The sequence below is a fragment of the Apostichopus japonicus genome, chromosome 7 (assembly GCF_037975245.1).
Source record: "Apostichopus japonicus isolate 1M-3 chromosome 7, ASM3797524v1, whole genome shotgun sequence".
Classification (NCBI taxonomy): Eukaryota; Metazoa; Echinodermata; class Holothuroidea; order Aspidochirotida; family Stichopodidae; genus Apostichopus; species Apostichopus japonicus.
In genome coordinates this window covers 14,020,153-14,047,931 of record NC_092567.1, presented here as the reverse complement: position 1 = coordinate 14,047,931, position 27,779 = coordinate 14,020,153, and the positions used below count along the sequence as shown (strand labels likewise).

Genomic DNA, 27,779 nt, shown 5'->3' with positions numbered 1-27,779 from the left:
TCTTCCCCGGCTGAATGCAAACAAAAATTACGGCTGAACACCCTCCGACTGACGATGGGAGGTATAGCCCCCTCCCCTCCCCCCCCCCTTAGGCATGAAACTGCTTATCATTGCAAAGATTAATCAAATATTCAATGTAACTATTATTACACACTGATGGCCCGGCGAACAGGTATATTAAAAGTCATATTCAAGCATATTCTCTGCACCAAGCACCCACCCCTCCATAAACACCTTACAACCGCCTGCCACCGAAACACGATTTGAATAAAAGTTCTTTCTAGTTCATGTTTGTGTCCAACTATACACATACTTTTTAAATAGTGGGGTGCTACCCTGGATTTGACCTCACACTGTGTTAAATACTTGACCAAGTCTGCTTCGATCATAGAGCAGTTCCTATATTCTGCTCTATTGCTTCGATCAAGATGTCTGGCATACGAGCCCTACCATTTTGCTGGAGAAATGTTTATATGTCAAAAAGAGCTTTGTTACGCTCAACGACAGTGATACAAGAATGGAGAATCAAACATTTAAGTCGTTCAAGTTGTCTCTCAGGTAATGAATTTGACTGTTAAACAAAATATTTCTACGAAGTCGTTATTGTTTTTATGTAGCCTAACAGACTGTTGTATGTAAATCAGCATGGCCTACTGTAAGTTAGGCTAGGCCTAGCCTACGTTGAAGTTGGTACTATGGTAGACCTTATACGTGTAGCCTAAGCAGGCCTTAGTTGTACGTTCAGTTAGGCTACACTGTCAATAATGTTACTACAGATAAAAAGTTTGCGTCCCGTGAAAAAAGCTTGCGTCCCGATCGAACACCAATTGCGTTTATTGTATGACCAACTTTTATTAGTGTAGTTGTAAAGATGCTATCGTATCACTGCCTATACTGTGTGAATGTGTTGCAAATATATATAGGGCAGATGGCTCAGTGCCTTAGCTTCACTGTTTGACACGGGCGGCCATGCAAACCCCTCCTTTCGCCCACCGTGCCGTTCTAAAAGTTTTTAACCTACACGGGAAAGTAAGGTTGCAAGCTTATACACTAAAGAGCCTGTGTAAGAGAATGTAAAAAGGCCCACATACTTTTACAAAACATCTACAGGAATGTGATCATTCACTTCAGGATTAGTAAGACAGCATTAACATTTTTTTCTTATTCTTTGGAGTGAGGTGAGGTGAAATTGATTATTTGAGGTTGAATTGGGAGAGTAATACCTCACTGATCACAAGACGGAGATGTTTGTGAGTGGTCTTATAGGAATGTGTACAGTGTCATGCACAGGATTTTAAAAGTGAGGGGACAAATTCCATTTTTCCCAGGACAGATTTTGCTAGGGGCATGAACCTTTATGAACCAGCTGCAGGGGAACAAGGGGTGTGGCTGTGGGGTGCTTGGATGTGACTCTCATGCAAGGAGTGTGGGGTCCTCAGAGAAAAAAAAAATTAGACGTCAAGTTATGGATTCTGTGGCATGTTTGTAGACTATAAAGTAGGATTTAGGTCTAGATAAAGAATACATTTGATGAAACTAAAGAATAGTTTAATTATGTTATAATTGTCTCATAATCCTTTCCTGTTAACACTGCTTTTTTCCTTAGGGGTGGAGCCAATGCAACTTCTGATGCCTGCTCTATCACCTACAATGACAGAGGGTACCATTGGAAAATGGCTGAAGCGTGAAGGTATGTTTGGTCCTAATGTGACCATTTCGCAGCTTCTCCTCATTAAGAACATTTAAAAGTGTATGTATGGATATTTTTTGTTGTTGTTGCAAGTCTGTGGGTACATAAAAGCTGGAATGTAAAGAAATGGCAAGGAGAATAGCTTGATCATTTTCTAGTTCAAGTTCAAACTTTATTCAAAAGAGCATTTTGCATACAATTTGGTAAGTCCCACACTATTCTTTCAAATTCAATAGCCTGACAAATTTCATTGTAGATAGTCTGTTGCCACATTTCATTACACCTCAGTCACCAGGCTCGATCAATCGGTTATGATTCTCAGTACATTTACAATAGGATAATTAGACCCTGTGCTCAATGTCAGCGGTCAGCCCCTGCTTTCTGATCAACTGACAGGATGTTGAGGTTTGTTTACCAGAAGAAAAGGTTTGCGAGCATAGCCATGTGATGTGCAGCACTGCTAGTAATAGAGCTACAGTACTACTATTGCACACACCCAACAAACCACACAGGAGAGAAGTTCACTGCTCATGGTGGGTCAACCCCGAGTTGCATTTAAATTAAAAATGTAGCACTGATCACAGTAGGGTATGATGTTTACTCCAACCCTGTCTCCTGTCAAAGGGTGCAGGATCTGATCTGCTTTAACACCACAGATCGGACTCCGAGCATGTGGTTTAACACCACAATCATTCTTCATTTCATTTCTTTCATTTCTTCAAGGGTAAAAAGGTCATTAATTCGTCAAATTTATATTGAGTAAAAGTAAGAGGGCCTGACGTTTCGAAGGACCATTCAGCCTCTGAAGTAGATCCTGCTAGGATCGAAACGTCAGGCCCTCTTACTTTTACACATTCTCTTACACAGGCTCTCTAGTGGATAAGCAGTTTGCTAACAGTTTTGTTTTATTTTAAATTTATATTGAGTAATATTAGTGAAAGTGAACAGTGAAGAATACCCAACAGCAAACTTAAGAATTGATTATATTTAGCCCATATTTATAGAACATATATTTTGAATGGTTACCAGTGTATGAAATGAAATATATTTTTGGTTGATTCTTTATCATATACCAAATTTCCTCAAAGTCCATCTATCTCTTTTCTGTAGGTGATACTGTTAATGCTGGCGATGCTCTGTGTGAAGTAGAGACAGATAAAGCTACCGTTACCATGGATGCCGATGAGGATGGGACTCTTGCTAAGATTTTGGTAAAAGAAAAGTATCTTAATTAATTGTGTAGAGTTTACGATTCATGTAGAGTGCACTTGATGATTACTCTTCTAAAGTCAATTCATTTTTTGTGCCTATCATGATAATCTGGGAACAACTTGACAAGTTTTCTTGACATGTGTATCGGTGTTAAAATATGACGCATATGTCATTTAATTGGACAAAAGAGATTTATGTATGTATGTATTTTAGATCCTCCTGCAAGCAGGAACTCGCGAAGAAGCCATCATTGGCTTATCAAAGTCGCAAGCTGACCGAAGTCAGTCTCTTAGATTCATAGTTAACATCCATGATTATGAATTGTCAATTGTCAACAACTCTGTACCTGGACGACATGTATTAATCTTAGAGTGACTCGAACTGGGGACCTTATGATTGAAAGGCACCGGCATTAACCACTGAGCTAACACTCCTATAAGTGTCTGTGAGATCTGTTGTGTAATTCCCTTAGTGAGTCTGTTAATTACCATTTGAAATAATGCTGAATTATAGAATAGTTCACATATTTGCATAATTGATGTAGACTGAGAAACTGCTGACATCTCAAAACTAAAGAATTGGATTTTGGGGTTAATGATGTGCTTTTGTTACTTGGCTAGATACCAGAAGGAACTGCCAATGTATCCATCAACAAACTGATTGCTCTAATGGTGGCAGAAGGAGAAGACTGGAAAGATGTAGAAATGCCACAGGAAATAGCAACCAGTGAACCTGAGGCAAGTCCTGCTGCTTCTGAGGTCAGTCAGGAGGAAATCAAAGAAGAACCAGAGAAAGTAAGGTATGTACCATCGGTAACATTTAAGCAATGGAAGGTAAATCTTTCTAACTTGGTGCATTTTTCAAATAAAGTAGTATATATCGGATACATATGTTTGGGATACTCCAGTTAATGCAGAGTAAAATGTTTAAGTCAAACTTCATCTCTCATCATGTGAATTCACAAGAAATAAACTTTAACTGTGTCAAATAAAAATGGTGTTTACACAGGTCCAAAAATAGGGAACCAGGTACCTGGGAGCCGTTACCTGTCGGGTACCTGGTTCCCGGGAAAAAATTGTTTACCCTCGTGTATCACGATTTTCAAGAAATTACATATTGGATGCTAGAATAAATGAATTATATTCTCTGCTTATAATGTTTTCTTGTTCAAATACGTAGGTGTAAGATAAGGTTTAAAACCTCCCTCAATAATTTATATTTGCTTTGTTTCTTCCATTAACTTGTTAATAACTTAATTATCATTAACACCACTTACACTCTACACCTCCAATCCAGTGCAGTGATACATGATATTGAAAAGGGATGTCTACGATCTAGCTGGCTAAAAAAAAAGTACAGCTTCGCTGGAGTGCGAAAAATGCCCTACAGTCAATCGATTTTTGTTCACCTAGCTAGGGAGTTTAGGTCCTGTTCTTCACAAGTTGGATTATGCTAAAGCCTTCCCATACGTAAGACTATGGTTCAGGCTAATTCGCACATGTACAAGAAGTTAGATTGTGATTTCAGTTTTCTAGGTTTTTAAATCTTAAAAATTCAGGAAACTTGTCCTTGCAAAAGGGCAACGAAAGTTTTTGTTCCTACTTGGCCGACTGGGAAAATAAGAAATTTAGCATTTTAGATTCCTGCAGTGTAAATTCACATTTCCTTACTTATTTTTCACAGAAGTTTTGTCTATGCAGTAGGATAAAATATGGCGTATAAACACACTATCTTTTTGAAACGTTTGAATACCTTTTGACTTTAAGAGAGCTATGATGTTTTGTTCAACTCACTATTGTGTTCAAATCGGCTTAGTAAAAACTTGACCGCGGCTGTGAATGTAACTGTATAGCGTGGAGGGTGGTTTGGAGAGAGTGTGCACTCAAGTGTGACTCATTATCTGCTTGTGGCTGTGCTCATTATAGCCGTGGAAAAATCCACCGGCCCGGACATGGCGGTTAGATTTGCGAGGCTTCCCTAACACCGCACTGCCACCGCTGCTTAGGTTTGCTGTCCACCTCTATTGGATCAGACCATATAAATATCAAATTTAGCTCTTAAACAGTTGTTACTACTACTATCTCATAGGAACCGGGTAGTATCAAGTCAGGGGGGTACCCGGGTACACCATGAAAACACTAAATAAAAACATGGTTGTACTGTTGCTGTGCAAAATATGATCTAATGAAGTGACTAGGATTCTCCAACCACTCTTGGCAGTATATCACTAATGTCACTCATTTGGTGGTGTGTCAAGTATCTGTGAAATTAATATGACTGTCATCTAGTGTTCAAACGATTAACCTAATCGGAATCGGAATCGGTACAATTATTGCATAATCGGAACATAAGCGGAATCGTTAAAAATTACGTGGAATACCAGTTATGTCATACCGATTATTCAAAAACATATGGAAGGTGAAAATATCATTATTCAAAAACATGTGGAGATTGAAAATATCAACTGATGTATTAGGTTTGTTCTTTAACTACGAAATATTAAAATAAAGACACCCTCTATACGTCTTTCACAATGTAATATCATCAAATTTGGCTGCCAGGGTCGCCGATTTTGCTTCCCTCGTGTTAGTGACTTCATATTTCTCGGCACAGTAGGCATGGCAGCAATACCAATTCCACGAATTAACGAATGTGCTGGACAGGGTCGGAAATAAGCGGGGGCGACGGGCGATTCGCCCTCGCAAGTGCTAAAAAAGCCCTCCTAAAGCACAATTACGACTGCGAAAAAGAAACAAAGAAATATAAGAAAATCGCCCTCGTTATATCAGGTGTCTGTGTAAAATTAATTGTGACATGTGTTTGCTTTAGCTAGGAATTGCAGTTGCAGCGCGAATCGCGCAAACGGTTCTCAAATCCCGCATCAAATTTGAAGCAGTGCGGAAGGGTCGTGCACAATCACCGGGAAGTTCCCGTGGCAAATTACGGCCTCCTCGAAGCAATTTCAGTACCAGCGACAATAACCTAAAATCCCCAAAAATCACCGATAACATGGTAGCCTTACTTCACACTAGGTCAACTGCATCTAACCTTGCCATCTGTTTATTCGCTCTAGTTGTGTCGCAAATAAAAAATAAAACTATCCATGGAAACTGCAATCTTCGACCACATGTTAGCCTAACAACCACACTAAGTCAATGGGAAATGTAGCCTAACCATCGGTTTGCCAAAAAAAAATGTTCACAAAATAGTTCACAACTTTCAATTTGCTGGAAGTCTGTATGTGTACTGTATGTGCTATGTCTTATAGAGGGAATGTTATATTTTATATTGAAGTAGTTTCTAGTTGTTATTATTTCTTTACATCAATCTGGTAACATTTTAGAGTAATTTTAAACAAGTTACGATGGTATAATTTGCTTTTCAGTTTGATTGGCCTAAGCTTACATTTTCTAATTGAACCTGAATGGAGTTAAATAGGTAACGAATAGGTATCTTTAACTTTAAGTTCGTAACATTTCTAAGTACAAAATAATGTCGGAATGAAGGCAATATGTAATTAAAATTTACACTTTGGTAAAGATTGAAGATGGATGGTTTGTCTGAGATACTTTTTGAGATGGATATTTTGAGTAACTATTCTTAGCCCATTTCAAGCCATTCACAGGTGACATACACGTAGAGGTGGTTAGGCCATTCGCTTAGCACAGTGCTGACTTGGTAGTATGTCATATTTCCGTATTTTGGAAATTTTAAAAAAAACCTTTTTTTTTCTTTCCGAGAAACTCAAGAGGTAATTTGGTACATACAAAAGGATACCTAAGAGCCTTGTATTACAACGAAGCAAAAGGAAACGGGAAAATCACAACAATAATTGTTTCTGTCACAAACTTTATTGCCGATTTCGTAAAAACGGGATATTTTCTCATTTTCAAATAATCGGAATCGGTACAATTATGAAAAAAATAATCGGTAATCGGTATTTTCTGTTATGCATAATCGTTTGAACACTACTGTCATCTCGATATCGCCATTACATTGCTTGGCATGTTTCTCGTTGAAAATTTACTTCAAATAGTTACAGTCAGCCAATGAGAAAGCAATGTGAGTTATTTTAGATGGGCATGTGATATAGCAGTCATAGCAGTGTAACAAATGCAACATCATCACAATGGCTAGCTAGTATGTTGTTTGTAACAATTCTCTTTCGTAGGAAAAACATATCACCAGCAGTCAGGCAGTTACTGGATACTCACAATTTAGATGCAGTCAACATCCCCTCATCTGGACCTGGAGGAATTTTACTTAAAGGGTGAGTAAACGCTAAGGATTCATGAAAGTTTAGAGTAAACGCTAAGGATACTTGGAAGTATAGAGTAGACATAAATAAGAAGAGAGAATGTAGATGAACAACAGTAGTATGACATCACTCTAGGGTAGATCTTGCTAAGTAGCATAAATAAACAATAACAAGTATAAAAGTATTGCTGTTGAAAAAAAACATTAGTAATGCCTCAGGAAGTTTTCAACTCAAATAGGTATATTTGTCAAATAAACTCTTGTGATGAATATTCAAACTATGGTTATGCAACAATCAAGTTGTTAGATCGACAAGCTCTGTGGTGGTTGTTTCAGGTGCAAACAAGTGTATATGTAATTGAGTGTGTATACAAATGCAATGTCTGCCTGTCTCTGTTGAGGACATTGTAGGATTTGGAAAAATATGCTAAAGTGAACAGTGGCAATGACTAGAAATATTTCCATGCTAGATGGATTTCAAAGTTACATAGAACATGATCCATCATGCTAGAAGCAAGTAGAGAGATGTAGGGAAGGGGTAGCACAGTTCACCCATCATGCATTCTCCTCTCATCAGTGACTTTACCTCAGATTCTGATATTACCAGTAACAAATCGTAGCAAAGAGTTGTGGTACACCTCCAGAATATTAACTTCAGCAAGAATTTCACCACTTTGTTCACAAGGTCACTTCTAGGAGGTTGCCAGTGCTGCTTGATATTATTAAACATCCCAAAGCAAGTTTTTGTTTTCATGTAGCATATGCTTTGTGTGTTTTGTTTATGTGTTTTGACAAGAATACTAGAGGGACTGCACTGTGTGATATTTAACAGTTTCTGTTTATCATTTTTCAAAGGAATAAACTGGTTGGATGTGAGCAATCTTATCAGAATTAGATAGCATGGAAACCCTAATGGCTTTATTAGTAATCTTCAGTACTTCATTATGCATTGTTTGTTAATGCCATCAGTATCATAATTGCTTTTGGAAACATTTTTCAATATTATATTGGATCCTTTCCCAGCAACCTCTCTGCATAAGTTGTGTTTCCAGAAAGACCTGAGTTTGTAATCATATTTGGATTAAAAAGATAATTAGTTTCCCATCAATTGATGTTACTTATGGAGTAGGACTCAATTGAAACATGTTATAATCCTTTCTCTCCAGTGATGTTTTAAAGTTTCTTGATTCTGGTGGCAAAGCTGCCACAGCCCAAGCACCTCCAGCAAGGTCATCTGTGACACCTTCTCCAGTACCTGTTACTCCAGTAACAGCACCAACAGCATACCAACCTCAGGTAGGCTTCACTTTTTCAGCAGGTTTTAATTTTGTCATATAATCTTCATCTTTATCGACTGTGTAAACTAAATATTTCTTTGAGTTAAATTTTGTTCGAAATAGCAACATTGGAATAATGATAGCAACCTTATATCTAAGAAAGACTTTTGATACATGACTTCACCTTTTAATTTAGTAGACTATACAAAATTCAACTCCAAAAACTAAAGCTGATGTAATAGCTTTGGTACTCTTTTCTGAGAGATGAATACCTTGTATCTTCAAGTTTAAGCTGATGTAAAAGCTTTGATACTCTTGTCCGAGAGATGAATACCTTGTAGCTTCAAGTTTAAGCTGATGTAAAAGCCTTGATACTCTTGTCTGAGAGATGAATACCTTGTAGCTTCAAGTTTAAGCTGATGTAAAAGCTTTGATACTCTTATCTGAGAGATGAATACCTTGTAGCTTCAAGTTTAAGCTGATGTAAAAGCTTTGGTACTCTTGTATGAGAGATGAATACTTTGTAGCTTCAAGTTTAAGCTGATGTAAAAGCTTTGGTACTCTTGTATGAGAGATGAATACCTTGTAGCTTCAAGTTTAAGCTGATGTAAAAGCTTTGGTACTCTTGTATGAGAGATGAATACTTTGTAGCTTCAAGTTTAAGCTGATGTAAAAGCTTTGATACTCTTGTCTGAGAGATGAATACCTTGTAGCTTCAAGTTTAAGCTGATGTAAAAGCTTTGATACTCTTGTCTGAGAGATAAATACTTTGTAGCTTCAAGTTTTAGATGCTGTTAAAGCTTTGGTACTCTTGTCTGAGAGATGAATACCTTGTAGCTTCAAGTTTCAGCTGACGTTAAAGCTTTGGTACTCTTGTATGAGAGATGAATACCTTGTAGCTTCAAGTTTCAGCAGATATTCTTGAACTCATGGTGCAGATGACCAAAGATTTAATCATGTATTCAATGCAATCTGTTTGTTTTCTTCTGACATGGTCTTCCAAAGTTATTGAAGAAGAATTATATAAGTTATAAAAGGTTTTGCTTGAAATGCAAGGTGATAGGAATTGTGAGGTATTAAGCCATTCTGCTTGTCCAGGCAGTTGCCACTTAACATGTTAAACTAACTTTCAACTCAGTTGTCTCCACAGTGGCTACCAAACATTTTAAACTAACTTTCAGCTCAGTAGTCTCCACAATGGCTACTGAACATTGTAAACTGACTTTCAGGTCAGTTGTCCCCACCATAGCTGTGTAGTATTGCAAATTAAATGGCAGCTCAGTTATCCTTGGTTGAGTAATATTTTAAGCTAACTTTCAGCTCAGTGGTCCCCACAGGGGCTACTTTATAGTCATTGTGAACTAGCTTTAACTACCATTAACCCTATAAGTTACCTTTGAGCTGGTTTTGGTTATGTTTGAAACCCTTTTCTTTCTGCTACAGAAAACATTTGTAGATATACCTTTGAGTGGAATGAGGAGAACAATAGCAAAGAGACTCACAGAATCTAAAGTAAGTATGTCTTCATTGTTTTCCTTTCCCTCCATGACATGTAAGTTTACAAAGCCTCATATCAACAACTCTGTGATCTTAATTGTGACAGATTCTCTTATGGTGACCTTCATCTAAGACAAAGATATTTAACAGAAGCCATTAGGGGATGCACCAGATTTGACATTTCAAGTCTGACCTGATACTGGATTTGCCAAATACAGACAACAACAAAAAAGCCAGCCAGAATTTATGATTTACTGGATTCTGGAATAACAACATAATCCAACAGTTCAAAGAGGGTAAAGAGTGATGGCAGGGGAGGTGGGGGGGTGTGAGAAAGTCTACATAGCCTTCCTTTTCCATGCATGTAATTCAATGTGTAACAAAGAGATCTTCCTTTGAGTGAGTGAACTTTGCATTTAAGGAAGGATTATTATTGTTTTCAAAGTCGTTTCTACTGCCCAGTGTAGTACATAAGGTCACAACTGTAAAGAACTGCTGCTTGTAAATTATATAAGAAACACATATAAAATGCTGGGTCTATATCCAGGGGTAGTACCTTGCAAGTTTTGTTACTTAATGCTCATTTTGAACAACATGTTAAAGAAATTAATAAATAGACAGTATGTATGATGACTCACAAGGGGAACAAAGAAAATTCTGGCTGGATTTAGAAAGAAATCTAGCACATCTTAATCTATCCCAACTGCATAAGATAATAAGACTTATAAAGAGATGTTTTGCAGTTTTTGGAGAAACTTTTCAAGACAGTAGAAGGCAAGAGACAGGAAGATATTAAACCTACAAATTCCAAATCACTTTATGAAATCTGTAAAAGTAGTGAATGTTTGGAGTCATGTATAGTTCAGGCGAATTTGCGGAACATCCGTGATTTCTTTTCTACCTCGGGGACAAAAAGTATTCTCCTAACACACTGTAGCATACACAAACTGGAGCCTATACCGTAATTTTTAGCAAAGTTCCGTGAATTTTTCTTACCCCAGGCTCATCCCTGATAGTTTCAACATCTGTAATTTGTTTTCTGGAATATGTAAGATGATATTTGTGAACATAATACATTTATATTGGACTCAATCATCACACTGTTTACCCATTTTGCTTCTAGCCCATCAACAAGAAAATTAAATGAAGCTGCAAGCACCATTAATATACTGATAGTATCAATAATAATATCAACATTATCAATAATATCAACAATAATAAACAAAGTGTGTTTTGTGATATCCTTCATTCCACTTTCTTCCCACTAAATGTTTTCACTTGAGTAAATAAATGTGCATTCTGCTCAAATTTGTCCCGTTCATAACTTCTCTCATGGATGTTTATCTGTCTCATTAAACCTTGACAATATTTTTCCTATTTTTCTTTCAGTCTACCATCCCTCATGCATATGCAAGCATCGATTGCTTGGTTGATGAGGTTTCCAAATTACGAAAGCAGCTGAAGAAAGAAAATATTAAAGTCTCAGTGAACGATTTCATTATCAAAGCAGTTGCAGTTACTCTAAAGGTAAGAAGATCATCTTAGCTTAGATGATGATGAAGGTTGAGTCAGTTTGAGCTTATGGACTCCTCCTCCTACTCCTACTCCTCCTCCTCCTCCTCCTGCTGCTGCTTTCTTCTTTGTTTTATCAAGAAGTCGTGACTTATAAATCAATGTCACAAATGTTCCTCCAAATAGCCATGCTAAGAAGTTGCAACAGACAGCCTTCCTTGGTTAAGAATTTTACCTGTTACAGCGTACAGTGGTATGTTATCCTATTGTCATGACTTGTTACAGGGTACAGTGGTATGGTTTCTTATTGCCATTACTTGTTACAGTATACAGTGGTATTGTAGTATGTTATTACCTGTTACAATGTACAGTGGTATGGTAGTATCTTCTCACCTGTTACAGTGTACAGTGGAATGGCAGTATCTTATTGTCATGACCTGTTACAGTGCACAGTGGTATGGTATCTTATTGTCATGACCTGTTACAGTGTACAGTGGTATGGTAGTATCTTATTGCCATTACCTGTTACAGTGTACAGTGGTATGGTAGTATCTTATTGTCATGACCTATTACAGTGTACAGTGGTATGGTATCTTATTGTCATGACCTGTTACAGTGTACAGTGGTATGGTAGTATCTAATTGTCATGACCTATTACAGTGTACAGTGGTATGGTATCTTATTGTCATGACCTGTTACAGTGTACAGTGGTATGGTAGTATCTTATTGTCATGACCTATTAACGTGTACAGTGGTATGGTATCTTATTGTCATGACCTGTTACAGTGTACAGTGGTATGGTATCTTATTGTCATGACCTGTTACAGTGTACAGTGGTATGGTAGTATCTTATTGCCATTACCTGTTACAGTGTACAGTGGTATGGTAGTATCATATTGCCATGACCTGTTACAGTGTACAGTGGTATGGTATCTTATTGCCATTACCTGTTACAGTGTACAGTGGTATGGTAGTATCTTATTGTCATGACCTGTTACAGTGTACAGTGGTATGGTATCTTATTGTCATGACCTGTTACCAGTGGCGTAGCCAAGGGGGCGTGGGGGGCGACAGCCCCCCATGAAAGCTTGTCGTCGCCCCCCACTGGGATTTTTAGGCGTCGAAAGAAAACAACATGTGCGAAAAATATATCATTGATCTGAATGGTTTCGTATCTCCATTATGACCTCCCATGAATGACCCTTCGACCTCGGACCAGCGGTAGGCTATAGTTGTTGAAAACCGGACGTGACATAGCGCATAGGCCGGGTTTTTACTTCTGGGACGTACCCTGATGCTCTTAAAACCGCCAAAAAACCAAATTTTCAAGAAAGGAGACAATACTATCGCTGAGAATCAGTCTATCACCCTAATAATGTTTCAGACGCAATCTTTGATCATATCAGTTTGACATATAGTTCGGTCATTCAATATGTTACTTGGCTGAAAGCCCAGTCAATCTTTCCTTATTTTCCACGCGCAATTTGCAGATTTGCCAAAAAACGTCAATGCCGTTGTCAAACTCACAATTTTGTGGTAAACTCCCAGGACGGCAAGTCGAGAAACTCACATGCAGTCGCGACGGATAGCTTCCTTCGCCTATAGTATGTTCGGGGACATTTTTGGGCATCGTTCCTATAGGCCTATATCTGAGGCCCTGGGGTCATTCCTTGACCGACTTGGTGCAATATAATGTGCCCATTTCAAAGTAAATGTATTCACAGATTGTTAGTTGCCATGGGTTTGAACAAATGAGGGGTATTCTATCCTGAAAAATAGGGCAAAATGGGGCTGGGGTTTCCAGTTCGCCGCATCATTTGTCAACTTGCAATGGGTTCTAATGTTGATGTCAATTGGAATCACTGATAACAGAAATAATCCACCAAAAATTAAGGCTGCATGAACTTTATTGCAGATTTCCTGAGTGACGATTTGTAATTTTCTCCCGAAATCACGCAACTAGAAGGCTGCTATCCAGCCTGGCAAGTGCCATCTCCAGCGATCTGGCAGATATTGAAATCTGAAATTTTCTTGGTACGCTGTACGCCAACCGATGGTGGCGCTCCGCTTAGATAGTACTTGCGGCCGGAATACTCAAATCAATTACGTCCCCCCCCCCCACATTTCAAATCGGATTGACGCCCCTGCTTACAAAGCTTGCGAAGGGTAATTTCCGATGGTCTAGGTGGCCTTTTTAGCTAAAAATTTCGGTACGCTGCGCGCCATGGTGGCGCTCCGCTTAGATAGTAACAAAACGCCCTCCCATGAAATGGTCAAGCCCCCCAGCACCCCCCCCCCCCCCGCACTGAAAAAATCCTGGCTACGTCACTGCCTATAACAGTGTACAGTGGTATCGTATCTTATAATCATTACCTCTTACAGTGTACAGTGGTATGGTATTATCTTATTGTCATGACCTGTTACAGCGTACAGTGGTATTGTATCTTATTGCCATTTAGTATACCTGTTACAGTGTACAGTGGTATGGTAGTATATTATTACCTGTTACAATGTACAGTGGTATGGTAGTTTATATCTTATTACCTGTTACAGTGTACAGTGGTATGGTAGTAGCTTATAACCTGTTACAATGTACAGTGGTATGGTAGTATCTTTTTACCTGTTACAATGTACAGTGGTATGGTATCCTATTGTCATTACCTGTTACAGTGTACAATGGTATGGTATCTTATTGCCATTACTTGTTACAGTGTACAGTGATATGGTAGTATCTTATTACCTGTTACAGTGTACAGTGGTATGGTAGTATCTTATTACCTGTTACAGTGTACAGTGTATGGTATCATATTGCCATGACCTGTTACAGTGTACAGTGGTATGTTATCCTATTGCCATGACCTGTTACAGTGTACAGTGGTATGGTATCTTATTGCCATTACCTGTTACAGTGTACAGTGGAATGGTAGTATCTTATTGTCATCACCTGTTACAGTGAACAGTGGTATGGTATCTTATTGCCATTACCTGTTACAGTGTACAGTAGTATGATATCTTATTGCCATGACTTGTTACAGCATACAGTGGTATGTTATCTTATTGCCATGACCTGCAGTGTACAGTGGTATGGTTTCTTATTGTCATGACCTGTTGCAGTGTACAGTGGTATGGTATCCTATTGCCTTTACCTGTTACATGTACAGTGGTATGATAGTATCTTCTCACCTGTTACAGTGTACAGTGGTATGGTATCCTATTGCCATTACCTGTTACAGTGTACAGTGGTATGGTATCTTATTGTCATGACCTGTTGCAGTGTACAGTGGTATGGTATCCTATTGCCCTTACCTGTTACAGTGTACAGTGGTATGGTAGTATCTTATTGCCATTACCTCTGTTCGATTATCACATGTTTTCTTTAACTCTGTAGCAAATGCCAGAAGTCAATGCTAAATGGAAAGATGAGAAGATTGAACTCCTGAAAGAGGTTGATATATCTGTTGCTGTAGCAACAGAGAATGGTCTCATCACCCCGATAGTCCGAGATGCTCCTCACCTTGGTCTCAGCAGTATTTCAGATAAAGTCAGGGTAAGAATAAACTTGTTGCAAGACTTCAATTCGATGCTCTTAGGTCTTGAGAAGATTCAGTCATAAACCTTATATCAATAAAATACTAAGCTGCATGATAACAGTAGTGGGGAAATTTCCTGTAGAAAAAGGCATTTTACACAGTTTTCAAAATGTAGGACCTGTGCTGAAAGACACTCTAACCATGAAAAAACTGTACTTTAAACATAAACTGTACCATTTGTTTATCATTCAAATGTATAGCACCAAATAGCTAATGCTTTGACAAAGATTTCCGAAGGCTAACGATATAGCAAATGTACATTTCAGATATACTCAGAATTAAGACCGAAATGTTTAACGTTTGTCTACTTTATTGTGTTAATTTTACAAGGCATGTACGCATAGCTGTGTATGGAGTGGAGATATACTTGTGGTGGCAACCATTTGACTATTCTTAATTGTCATTAAATAGGCTGCCATTTAATCCAATGCAGAAATAGTAGTGTCCCACAACTTAAATTTGAAATTTTAAAGTCTCCTTTGTAGCTGTACCATAAAATCATTCCTTTTTGCAAGTGAAGGTAACAGTTATGTTTCCAGTTATCTTCCTTTTATCTGTACACACCAAGTATTATTACTCTGGCTACTTGCCTTCCAGGAACTCAACATCTCAATAATAGTTGTTTGCTCCAAAAGCATGTATTCATTCAGCCTGCCATAATACCGTGCATTTAAAATTCCCCTATAGGACACATAGTTCTTAGTTATAATGACTCTTGTTGATAAATTGGTTTGTCTGGAGTGGTACTGTAGGTAGGGAAAAATCAAATGATAAACTATGATTAAAAAAATTGTGATTATGAAAGTAGAAATTATCACTGGCAGATAGTTACAAGCAAACTTCTAACCTGAACATTTAATGTACACATACCATCCAGAATATATATTATACTATATATATATATATAATAATATTATAATATAATATACATATTGGATGAGCCTCAATGTTAGTATGTGGATCCATCTAACAAGATTTGTCTATCTTTTCTGTTTGATCAAAGGTCAACAGAGGTCAAAGTCTATGAACTTTGTAAACATGGCAACTCAAAAATTAAAGCTTGGATGAGCTTCATATTGGTATTTGGATCAAGGAGTTGTTATGGAAAAACTCCCTGTTTGGATTCACCTTATTGTGTATAAGAAGCCTATGGTTTTCTATGGAGGTCAAGGTCAATATAGGTCAAAGTCTGAAAACCTTGTAAACTGCTATATTATTACAAGAACCTTTGCTTTTGAAAAGTGGCAAGGACTTATGAAGCCCTTTTTTTGTTCTCTTTCCTTTAAAGGAACTTGCCGTTAAAGCCCGGTCTGGAAAGCTGAGCCCACAGGAGTACCAGGGTGGTTCATTTAGGTATGATGTCATGTGTTGCAGTTAATGCCAGCATTGCACAATTAGGATTGGCCTTATGTCCTACAGTAATTTTAGGATAGGGCACCTAGGTTTAATGTTATGTCTTACAGTAATACCAGCATGGCACACATATGGGTTTTTCTTGCTGTGTGTTACATTAATATTAGGATGGCACACCACATAGGTTATTGTTATGCCTTGCAGTAGACCAGGTTGGCACACGTATGTTTATTGTTTAATATGTCTTACAGTAATACCAGCATGGCACACATATGGGTTTTTCTTGCTGTGTGTTACATTAATATTAGGATGGCACACCACATAGGTTATTGTTATGCCTTGCAGTAGACCAAGTTGGCACAAATATGTTTATTGTTTAATATGTCTTGCAGTATTAACAGGATGGCCCACATAGGTTTTTTGCTATGAGTTACATTAGTATTAAGATTGCACATAAAAGGTGTTTTGCTATGTATTACACTAATATAAGGATGGCACACCACATAGGTTTATGTCTTGCAGTATTCCAGGTTGGCACAAAGGTGTTTTGCTATGTATTACACTAATATTGGGATGGTGCACATATGTTTGTTGTTAAGTGTTACAGCTACAGCAGGATGGAACACCTATATCTTTTGTTACATAATATGGTGATACCAGCATAGTTCATTGATGTGGACCTGCTGTATCTGGAACTTCAATGCCTTCACTTTTTATTTCATAAGCAGTTGCCTTCAAACAATTTAAGCCTTGTTACAAGGTCATATTATACTTCATAAATGAGCATGTCACAACCATGCTAAAATGTTTCTTTCATTCCTATCTTCTTTGATTGCTGTCATATTTTCTTCTATGAACTAGAGAAATTTGATATGTCTAATATTTTGCTAAATGCTGCATGATATAGATGCAAACCGTCTTGACAGTTCCTTTGGTACTAGAAGGTAAAGTGGGGGTGGGGTGGGTGTGGGGGTGGGGAGGAGTTATGGTAGTAGCAAGGTGAGTTTCCACATCTGTAGAAGTCTGAAGAAGCCAGGCCAAGAATAATCAAACATTCATAATAATTCATCAGTGATGGAATCATCACTAATTCACATCTGAATGTGCAATGCTTTTAATAATATATTATCACTAAAGATCAGTAACATTTAAACTTCTCCACTTGATCATGTTGTATTTGTTTCTCCTCCTTGCCAGCATTTCCAATCTGGGTATGTTTGGAATCTCTGAGTTTACGGCAGTTATAAACCCTCCACAGTCCTGCATCATGGCCATAGGTGGAACACAACTTTGTCTTGATAGTAACAGCAAGCCATCGTTTTACATGACCGTCCAGCTCTCCAGTGATGCCAGGGTGGTCGATTCTGTTCTTGCTAGTCGATTTCTAGATGCCTTTAAGAAGAACATGGAAAATCCAATGAGGCTAGGCCTACTGTAACGGTGTTATTTAATATTAAAAGCAGACTCCTGGAAAGCCTTTCTTACTCACAATATTCAGAGTAAAATTAGACTTGTTTACAACCAGGACCTCTACATTTTATACTATCAGAAAATACAGTGGGAAATGTTCTCTAGCTATAGAAGAATCTGTTGACTAAGACTCGTCCTTGTGACTGAAAGAATGCTTTAAGAAAAATGTTTGTTAAAAGTATTCTCCTGTGTATAGACACCCCAACCTCCCCCCCCCCCCCTCCCACCCCTCAACCTCCGATTTCATAATTCTCCTGCCAACTTCAATGAATCCTTACCGACTGCCTTAATTCTTTATAAGTCAATTATTTTGTGGGTTCACTATGATTCTGACTTTTTCACCGTGATGTAGATCTATTGTGGAATCTTTGAGATTGAATTCAAGTATTGAAATTTATGACTTTTGTCACCTTGTTTGGAAGACTTCAAGGCTGTTTCTCTAACAGACTTGACTTCCTTGACAATAGGTGCTTTTACAAGAAAAAATTTCAATAAAATCTTTCAATATTTTATGACCTGACAAAGATTGGCTAAGGAAAAGCAAAGAGCACTTGAAACTTGGTCATTCACTTCATTTACGTACATGGAGAAGGATTTCAAAGTCAACGGCATATAATAGTTTGATTACAGTGGATACTTAAAATCCTAGATCCATCACAGTGATTACAGTGGATACTTAAAATCCTAGATCCATCACAATAACATGAGTGAATGTTTTAGTAAGAGAGACTAGTGTACTTGTGCTCTACAGTAGTTATCATTCACTGTCTATGAGACTGGTGTTCTTGTGCTCTACAGTAGTTATCATTCACTGTCTATGAGACTGGTGTACTTGTGCTCTACAGTAGTTATCATTCACTGTCTATGAGACTGGTGTACTTGTGCTCTACAGTAGTTATCATTCACTGTCTATGAGACTGGTGTACTTGTGCTCTACAGTAGTTATCATTCACTGTCTATGAGACTGGTGTTCTTGTGCTCTACAATAGTTATCATTCACTGTCTATGAGACTGGTGTACTTGTGCTCTACAGTAGTTATCATTCACTGTCTATGAGACTGGTGTACTTGTGCTCTACAGTAGTTATCATTCACGGTCTATGAGACTGGTGTACTTGTGCTCTACAGTAGTTATCATTCACTGTCTATGAGACTGGTGTACTTGTGGTCTACAGTAGTTATCATTCACTGTCTATGAGACTGGTGTACTTGTGCTCTACAGTAGTTATCATTCACTGTCTATGAGACTGGTGTACTTGTGCTCTACAGTAGTTATCATTCACTGTCTATGAGACTGGTGTACTTGTGGTCTACAGTAGTTATCATTCACGGTCTATGAGACTGGTGTTCTTGTGCTCTACAGTAGTTATCATTCACTGTCTATGAGACTGGTGTACTTGTGCTCTACAATAGTTATCATTCACTGTCTATGAGACTGGTGTACTTGTGCTCTACAGTAGTTATCATTCACTGTCTATGAGACTGGTGTTCTTGTGCTCTACAATAGTTATCATTCACTGTCTATGAGACTGGTGTACTTGTGCTCTACAGTAGTTATCATTCACTGTCTATGAGACTGGTGTACTTGTGCTCTACAGTAGTTATCATTCATGGTCTATGAGACTGGTGTACTTGTGCTCTACAGTAGTTATCATTCACTGTCTATGAGACTGGTGTTCTTGTGCTCTACAATAGTTATCATTCACTGTCTATGAGACTGGTGTACTTGTGCTCTACAGTAGTTATCATTCACTGTCTATGAGACTGGTGTACTTGTGCTCTACAGTAGTTATCATTCACTGTCTATGAGACTGGTGTACTTGTGGTCTACAGTAGTTATCATTCATGGTCTATGAGACTGGTGTTCTTGTGCTCTACAGTAGTTATCATTCACTGTCTATGAGACTGGTGTACTTGTGCTCTACAATAGTTATCATTCACTGTCTATGAGACTGGTGTACTTGTGCTCTACAGTAGTTATCATTCACTGTCTATGAGACTGGTGTACTTGTGCTCTACAGTAGTTATCATTCACTGTCTATGAGACTGGTGTACTTGTGCTCTACAGTAGTTATCATTCACTGTCTATGAGACTGGTGTACTTGTGCTCTACAGTAGTTATCATTCACTGTCTATGAGACTGGTGTTCTTGTGCTCTACAATAGTTATCATTCACTGTCTATGAGACTGGTGTACTTGTGCTCTACAATAGTTATCATTCACTGTCTATGAGACTGGTGTTCTTGTGCTCTACAGTAGTTATCATTCACTGTCTATGAGACTGGTGTTCTTGTGCTCTACAATAGTTATCATTCACTGTCTATGAGACTGGTGTACTTGTGCTCTACAGTAGTTATCATTCACTGTCTATGAGACTGGTGTTCTTGTGCTCTACAGTAGTTATCATTCACTGTCTATGAGACTGTTGTACTTGTGGTCTACAGTAGTTATCATTCATGGTCTATTAGACTGGTGTACTTGTGCTCTACAGTAGTTATCATTCACTGTCTATGAGACTGGTGTACTTGTGCTCTACAGTAGTTATCATTAGCGGTCTATGAGACTGATGTACTTGTGCTCTACAGTAGTTATCATTCACTGTCTATGAGACTGTTGTAGTTGTGCTCTACAGTAGTTATCATTCACTGTCTATGAGACTGTTGTACTTGTGGTCTACAGTAGTTATCATTCATGGTCTATTAGACTGGTGTACTTGTGCTCTACAGTAGTTATCATTCACTGTCTATGAGACTGTTGTAGTTGTGTTCTACAGTAGTTATCATTCACTGTCTATGAGACTGGTGTACTTGTGCTCTACAGTAGTTATCATTAGCGGTCTATGAGACTGTTGTAGTTGTGTTCTACAGTAGTTATCATTCACTGTCTATGAGACTGGTGTACTTGTGCTCTACAGTAGTTATCATTAGCGGTCTATGAGACTGGTGTACTTGTGCTCTACAGTAGTTATCATTCACTGTCTATGAGACTGGTGTACTTGTGCTCTACAGTAGTTATCATTCACTGTCTATGAGACTGGTGTACTTGTGGTCTACAGTAGTTATCATTCACTGTCTATGAGACTGGTGTACTTGTGCTCTACAGTAGTTATCATTCACTGTCTATGAGACTGGTGTACTTGTGCTCTACAGTAGTTATCATTCACTGTCTATGAGACTGGTGTACCTGTGGTCTACAGTAGTTATCATTCACTGTCTATGAGACTGGTGTACTTGTGCTCTACAGTAGTTATCATTCACTGTCTATGAGACTGGTGTACTTGTGCTCTACAGTAGTTATCATTAGCGGTCTATGAGACTGATGTACTTGTGCTCTACAGTAGTTATCATTCACTGTCTATGAGACTGTTGTAGTTGTGCTCTACAGTAGTTATCATTCACTGTCTATGAGACTGTTGTACTTGTGGTCTACAGTAGTTATCATTCATGGTCTATTAGACTGGTGTACTTGTGCTCTACAGTAGTTATCATTCACTGTCTATGAGACTGTTGTAGTTGTGTTCTACAGTAGTTATCATTCACTGTCTATGAGACTGGTGTACTTGTGCTCTACAGTAGTTATCATTAGCGGTCTATGAGACTGTTGTAGTTGTGTTCTACAGTAGTTATCATTCACTGTCTATGAGACTGGTGTACTTGTGCTCTACAGTAGTTATCATTAGTGGTCTATGAGACTGGTGTACTTGTGCTCTACAGTAGTTATCATTCACTGTCTATGAGACTGGTGTACTTGTGCTCTACAGTAGTTATCATTCACTGTCTATGAGACTGGTGTACTTGTGGTCTACAGTAGTTATCATTCACTGTCTATGAGACTGGTGTACTTGTGCTCTACCGTAGTTATCATTCACTGTCTATGAGACTGGTGTACTTGTGCTCTACAGTAGTTATCATTCACTGTCTATGAGACTAGTGTACTTGTGCTCTACAGTAGTTATCATTCACTGTCTATGAGACTGGTGTACTTGTGCTCTACAGTAGTTATCATTCACTGTCTATGAGACTGGTGTACTTGTGCTCTACAGTAGTTATCATTCACTGTCTATGAGACTGGTGTACTTGTGCTCTACAGTAGTTATCATTCACTGTCTATGAGACTGGTGTACTTGTGCTCTACAATAGTTATCATTCACTGTCTATGAGACTGTTGTACTTATGCTCTACAGTAGTTATCATTCACTGTCTATGAGACTGGTGTACTTGTGCTCTACAGTAGTTATCATTAGCGGTCTATGAGACTGGTGTACTTGTGCTCTACAGTAGTTATCATTCACTGTCTATGAGACTGGTGTTCTTGTGCTCTACAGTAGTTATCATTCACTGTCTATGAGACTGGTGTACTTGTGCTCTACAGTAGTTATCATTCACTGTCTATGAGACTGGTGTACTTGTGCTCTACAGTAGTTATCATTCACTGTCTATGAGACTAGTGTACTTGTGCTCTACAGTAGTTATCATTAGCGGTCTATGAGACTGGTGTACTTGTGCTCTACAGTAGTTATCATTCACTGTCTATGAGACTGGTGTACTTGTGCTCTACAGTAGTTATCATTAGCGGTCTATGAGACTGGTGTACTTGTGCTCTACAGTAGTTATCATTCACTGTCTATGAGACTGGTGTACTTGTGCTCTACAGTAGTTATCATTCACTGTCTATGAGACTGGTGTACTTGTGCTCTACAGTAGTTATCATTCACTGTCTATGAGACTGGTGTACTTGTGCTCTACAGTAGTTATCATTCACTGTCTATGAGACTAGTGTACTTGTGCTCTACAGTAGTTATCATTCACTGTCTATGAGACTGGTGTACTTGTGCTCTACAGTAGTTATCATTCACTGTCTATGAGACTGGTGTACTTGTGCTCTACAGTAGTTATCATTCACTGTCTATGAGACTGTTGTACTTGTGCTCTACAGTAGTTATCATTCACTGTCTATGAGACTGGTGTACTTGTGCTCTACAGTAGTTATCATTAGCGGTCTATGAGACTGGTGTACTTGTGCTCTACAGTAGTTATCATTCACTGTCTATGAGACTGGTGTACTTGTGCTCTACAGTAGTTATCATTAGCGGTCTATGAGACTGGTGTACTTGTGCTCTACAGTAGTTATCATTCACTGTCTATGAGACTGTTGTACTTGTGGTCTACAGTAGTTATCATTCATGGTCTATGAGACTGGTGTACTTGTGCTCTACAGTAGTTATCATTCACTGTCTATGAGACTGTTGTAGTTGTGTTCTACAGTAGTTATCATTCACTGTCTATGAGACTGGTGTACTTGTGCTCTACAGTAGTTATCATTAGCGGTCTATGAGACTGTTGTAGTTGTGTTCTACAGTAGTTATCATTCACTGTCTATGAGACTGGTGTACTTGTGCTCTACAGTAGTTATCATTAGCGGTCTATGAGACTGTTGTACTTGTGCTCTACAGTAGTTATCATTCACTGTCTATGAGACTGGTGTACTTGTGCTCTACAGTAGTTATCATTAGCGGTCTATGAGACTGGTGTACTTGTGGTCTACAGTAGTTATCATTCACTGTCTATGAGACTGGTGTACTTGTGCTCTACCGTAGTTATCATTCACTGTCTATGAGACTGGTGTACTTGTGCTCTACAGTAGTTATCATTCACTGTCTATGAGACTGGTGTACTTGTGCTCTACCGTAGTTATCATTCACTGTCTATGAGACTGGTGTACTTGTGCTCTACAGTAGTTATCATTCACTGTCTATGAGACTGGTGTACTTGTGCTCTACAGTAGTTATCATTCACTGTCTATGAGACTGGTGTACTTGTGCTCTACAGTAGTTATCATTCACTGTCTATGAGACTGGTGTACTTGTGCTCTACAGTAGTTATCATTAGCGGTCTATGAGACTGGTGTACTTGTGCTCTACAGTAGTTATCATTCACTGTCTATGAGACTGGTGTACTTGTGCTCTACAGTAGTTATCATTAGCGGTCTATGAGACTGGTGTACTTGTGCTCTACAGTAGTTATCATTCACTGTCTATGAGACTGGTGTACTTGTGCTCTACAGTAGTTATCATTCACTGTCTATGAGACTGGTGTACTTGTGCTCTACAGTAGTTATCATTCACTGTCTATGAGACTGGTGTTCTTGTGCTCTACAGTAGTTATCATTCACTGTCTATGAGACTGGTGTACTTGTGCTCTACAGTAGTTATCATTCACTGTCTATGAGACTGGTGTACTTGTGCTCTACAGTAGTTATCATTCACTGTCTATGAGACTAGTGTACTTGTGCTCTACAGTAGTTATCATTCACTGTCTATGAGACTGGTGTACTTGTGCTCTACAGTAGTTATCATTCACTGTCTATGAGACTGGTGTACTTGTGCTCTACAGTAGTTATCATTAGCGGTCTATGAGACTGGTGTACTTCTGCTCTACAGTAGTTATCATTCACTGTCTATGAGACTGGTGTACTTGTGCTCTACAATAGTTATCATTCACTGTCTATGAGACTGTTGTACTTGTGCTCTACAGTAGTTATCATTCACTGTCTATGAGACTGGTGTACTTGTGCTCTACAGTAGTTATCATTAGCGGTCTATGAGACTGGTGTACTTGTGCTCTACAGTAGTTATCATTCACTGTCTATGAGACTGGTGTTCTTGTGCTCTACAGTAGTTATCATTCACTGTCTATGAGACTGGTGTACTTGTGCTCTACAGTAGTTATCATTCACTGTCTATGAGACTGGTGTACTTGTGCTCTACAGTAGTTATCATTCACTGTCTATGAGACTGGTGTACTTGTGCTCTACAGTAGTTATCATTCACTGTCTATGAGACTGGTGTACTTGTGCTCTACAGTAGTTATCATTCACTGTCTATGAGACTGGTGTACTTGTGCTCTACAGTAGTTATCATTCACTGTCTATGAGACTGGTGTACTTGTGCTCTACAGTAGTTATCATTCACAGTCTATGAGACTGGTGTACTTGTGGTCTACAGTAGTTATCATTCACTGTCTATGAGACTGGTGTACTTGTGCACTACAGTAGTTATCATTCACTGTCTATGAGACTGGTGTGCTTGTGGTCTACAGTAGTTATCATTCACTGTCTATGAGACTGGTGTACTTGTGCACTACAGTAGTTATCATTCACTGTCTATGAGACTAGTGTACTTGTGCTCTACAGTAGTTATCATTCACTGTCTATGAGACTGGTGTACTTGTGCTCTACAGTAGTTATCATTCACTGTCTATGAGACTAGTGTACTTGTGCTCTACAGTAGTTATCATTCACTGTCTATGAGACTGGTGTACTTGTGCTCTACAGTAGTTATCATTCACTGTCTATGAGACTGGTGTACTTGTGCTCTACAGTAGTTATCATTCACTGTCTATGAGACTGGTGTACTTGTGCTCTACAGTAGTTATCATTCACTGTCTATGAGACTGGTGTTCTTGTGCTCTACAGTAGTTATCATTAGCAGTCTATGAGACTGGTGTACTTGTGCTCTACAGTAGTTATCATTCACTGTCTATGAGACTGGTGTACTTGTGCTCTACAGTAGTTATCATTCACTGTCTATGAGACTGATGTACTTGTGCTCTACAGTAGTTATCATTCATGGTCTATGATCGAGACTGGTGTACTTGTGCTCTACAGTAGTTATCATTCACTGTCTATGAGACTGATGTACTTGTGCTCTACAGTAGTTATCATTCACTGTCTATGAGACTGGTGTACTTGTGCTCTACAGTAGTTATCATTCATGGTCTATTAGACTGTTGTAGTTGTGTTCTACAGTAGTTATCATTCACTGTCTATGAGACTGGTGTACTTGTGCTCTACAGTAGTTATTATTCACTGTCTATGAGACTGTTGTACTTATGCTCTACAGTAGTTATCATTAGCGGTCTATGAGACTGGTGTTCTTGTGCTCTACAGTAGTTATCATTAGCGGTCTATGAGACTGGTGTACTTATGCTCTACAGTAGTTATCATTAGCGGTCTATGAGACTGGTGTTCTTGTGCTCTACCGTAGTTATCATTCACTGTCTATGAGACTGGTGTACTTGTGCTCTACCGTAGTTATCATTCACTGTCTATGAGAATATCTGATCATCATTTGGCAACCTGCCATTTTAGTAGGACCAAATGAGAGCTCTGAGCACATCTTTAATCAAACAGTTCATACCATTTGAACAAAAGATTAAAGTCAGTAGTACTCCATGGGCTGAACAAAGTAGTCACATGGGCTGAACAAAGTACTCACATGTGTTGAACAATGTATTCACATTGGTTGGACAAAGGAGTCACATGGGCTGAACAAAGTAGTCACATGAGTCGGACAAAGTAGTGGTTTGATAGAAATTTGGACCAAGTCTTACAATAGTTCAGATCCAGAGAATATTCACTGGAGATAATGTGCTGTTCATTTTGATTGGACTTAATTTCTTTGTAAATTGGTTAATCTGTCATGGTTTTCCAGGTAGGCTTGATCCTTAAAGATAGATAGTCAAAGTTGATAAAAGTTGATGGGATGCCTGATGATTTTCTGCCTCGGGAATGGAAAGCTAGAATTGTGGGAGGAATTCCCCTGATGGATGTATTATTGTCATTACTCATTTCTGTGTTGATGGGATAGATTCATTGCAGATTTAATTGTTGTATATGAGAGATCTTTATTCCATCTGAAAGTCTCCACTCAGTTATCATGGTATTCAAGTACTATTGTTATTGTTGGGGATAAAGGTCATTTGAGGTCATCATCTTAAGTACTGATTACTCTATGTTGGTTGCTTTTTTTCTTGGTATGTTGATGTGATGTTTAGGATTAATGGAATTTCAACTGCTGTACATCTCCTCCATTAGAAGACCGACAGTCTTCTTTATACCTCAAAGTGTTATGTTAATTTATGAGTCAAATCCTTCATTTGTTGATGTAACCAATTTATCCCCTTGGATAGGATTATCGCAATATCCTCGTACGATCACCTGATACCGTTAGGACGAGAAACGACCATTTCGTATTATGATTATATTAAAAATGTTTATTTGAACTCTCTATCGATATACTGTAGGCAATGTGTGATTTGTCCAAAACTGCATTTCTAGATTTACTTTCAATACAATTGAAAGTCGACTCTTGGAGGTGATGTAGTGAATTAAACTTGTTCATTCATTTTGGTTTTTATATTGATGACTTTTCATTGTCAGTTAAATATTTATTAGAGAAATTGGATATTGTTCATTGGTTCAGTAAAACATTGGGAATTCTTTTCTCTCAAAGAGTTGGTAGTTCAAAATAAATAAAGAGCTATGTTGTACATGACGAAAGGGACAACAGTTTGTGTAACAGCGAGATGTATTTAAGATTAATAATGCAAAGACGTCATCAGATTGTAACTTTTCAAAAAGAGATGTATTGACTGCCTTAAGGTCATCATGTGACCAAGTCATGACGTCACTGTATCGTCTGACGCCCTCCTTCAACATGTTTTGTTCTGTACTTTGGCGTTTCACATGGATGAAACTTGCTGGAATAATCAACATTTTGCACATGAGCAAATACTGTTAGCAAATCGAGTTTATTTCAGATCAACAGACCGAGGTTACATCCAATTGTTGAAGAAGAACACATAAATCTTTGTCAGTCTTACCTTTATATTCAAGTTCCAATTAATCTGTCATAAATTTGCCATGTGTCTTCGCTGAGCATTGGTTTTGTGTTAAAGTTTTTAGAGGTCCTCGTCTGTAATATTTCTTTGAGAACAGTTTAAAGACATATATATATATATATATATATATATATATATATGGAAAAATTTATCCCAATTTCTTGTTTTCTTTTTAGTTGGGTTTTTTGTTCAGCTGGACACGACGTGATGATTCCTTGTGTGTATTTTGCTTCACATTGTAA

General features: G+C 38.2%; 2 protein-coding genes across 3 annotated transcripts in view; both read left to right on the top strand.

The window, feature by feature from the left end:
* LOC139969401 (fibrinogen-like protein A) overlaps positions 1-27,779 on the top strand; it is a 162,264-nt gene that overhangs the window by 39,402 nt on the left and 95,083 nt on the right. The gene's annotated exons all lie outside the window — the stretch shown is intronic.
* Positions 402-27,197, top strand: LOC139969398 (pyruvate dehydrogenase protein X component, mitochondrial-like). Its single transcript, XM_071974327.1, has 11 exons — positions 402-558; positions 1,607-1,690; positions 2,801-2,901; positions 3,523-3,701; positions 7,074-7,172; positions 8,326-8,455; positions 9,880-9,948; positions 11,323-11,460; positions 14,834-14,992; positions 16,324-16,388; positions 17,586-27,197. The coding sequence occupies exons 1-11, from the start codon at positions 429-431 to the stop codon at positions 17,824-17,826; spliced, it is 1,395 nt and encodes a 464-aa protein (XP_071830428.1). The 5' UTR covers positions 402-428; the 3' UTR covers positions 17,827-27,197.

What these genes read in the sequence shown, in the direction of transcription:
- LOC139969398 (XM_071974327.1), top strand. Translation starts at nt 429, where the DNA reads ATGTCTGGCATACGAGCCCTACCATTTTGCTGGAGAAATGTTTATATG. An exon ending in GAAGAACCAGAGAAAGTAAG is followed by an intron (nt 3,702 to 7,073) that starts GTATGTACCATC and finishes TCTCTTTCGTAG; the next exon opens with GAAAAACATATCACCAGCAG. An exon ending in AGAGACTCACAGAATCTAAA is followed by an intron (nt 9,949 to 11,322) that starts GTAAGTATGTCT and finishes TTTTTCTTTCAG; the next exon opens with TCTACCATCCCTCATGCATA.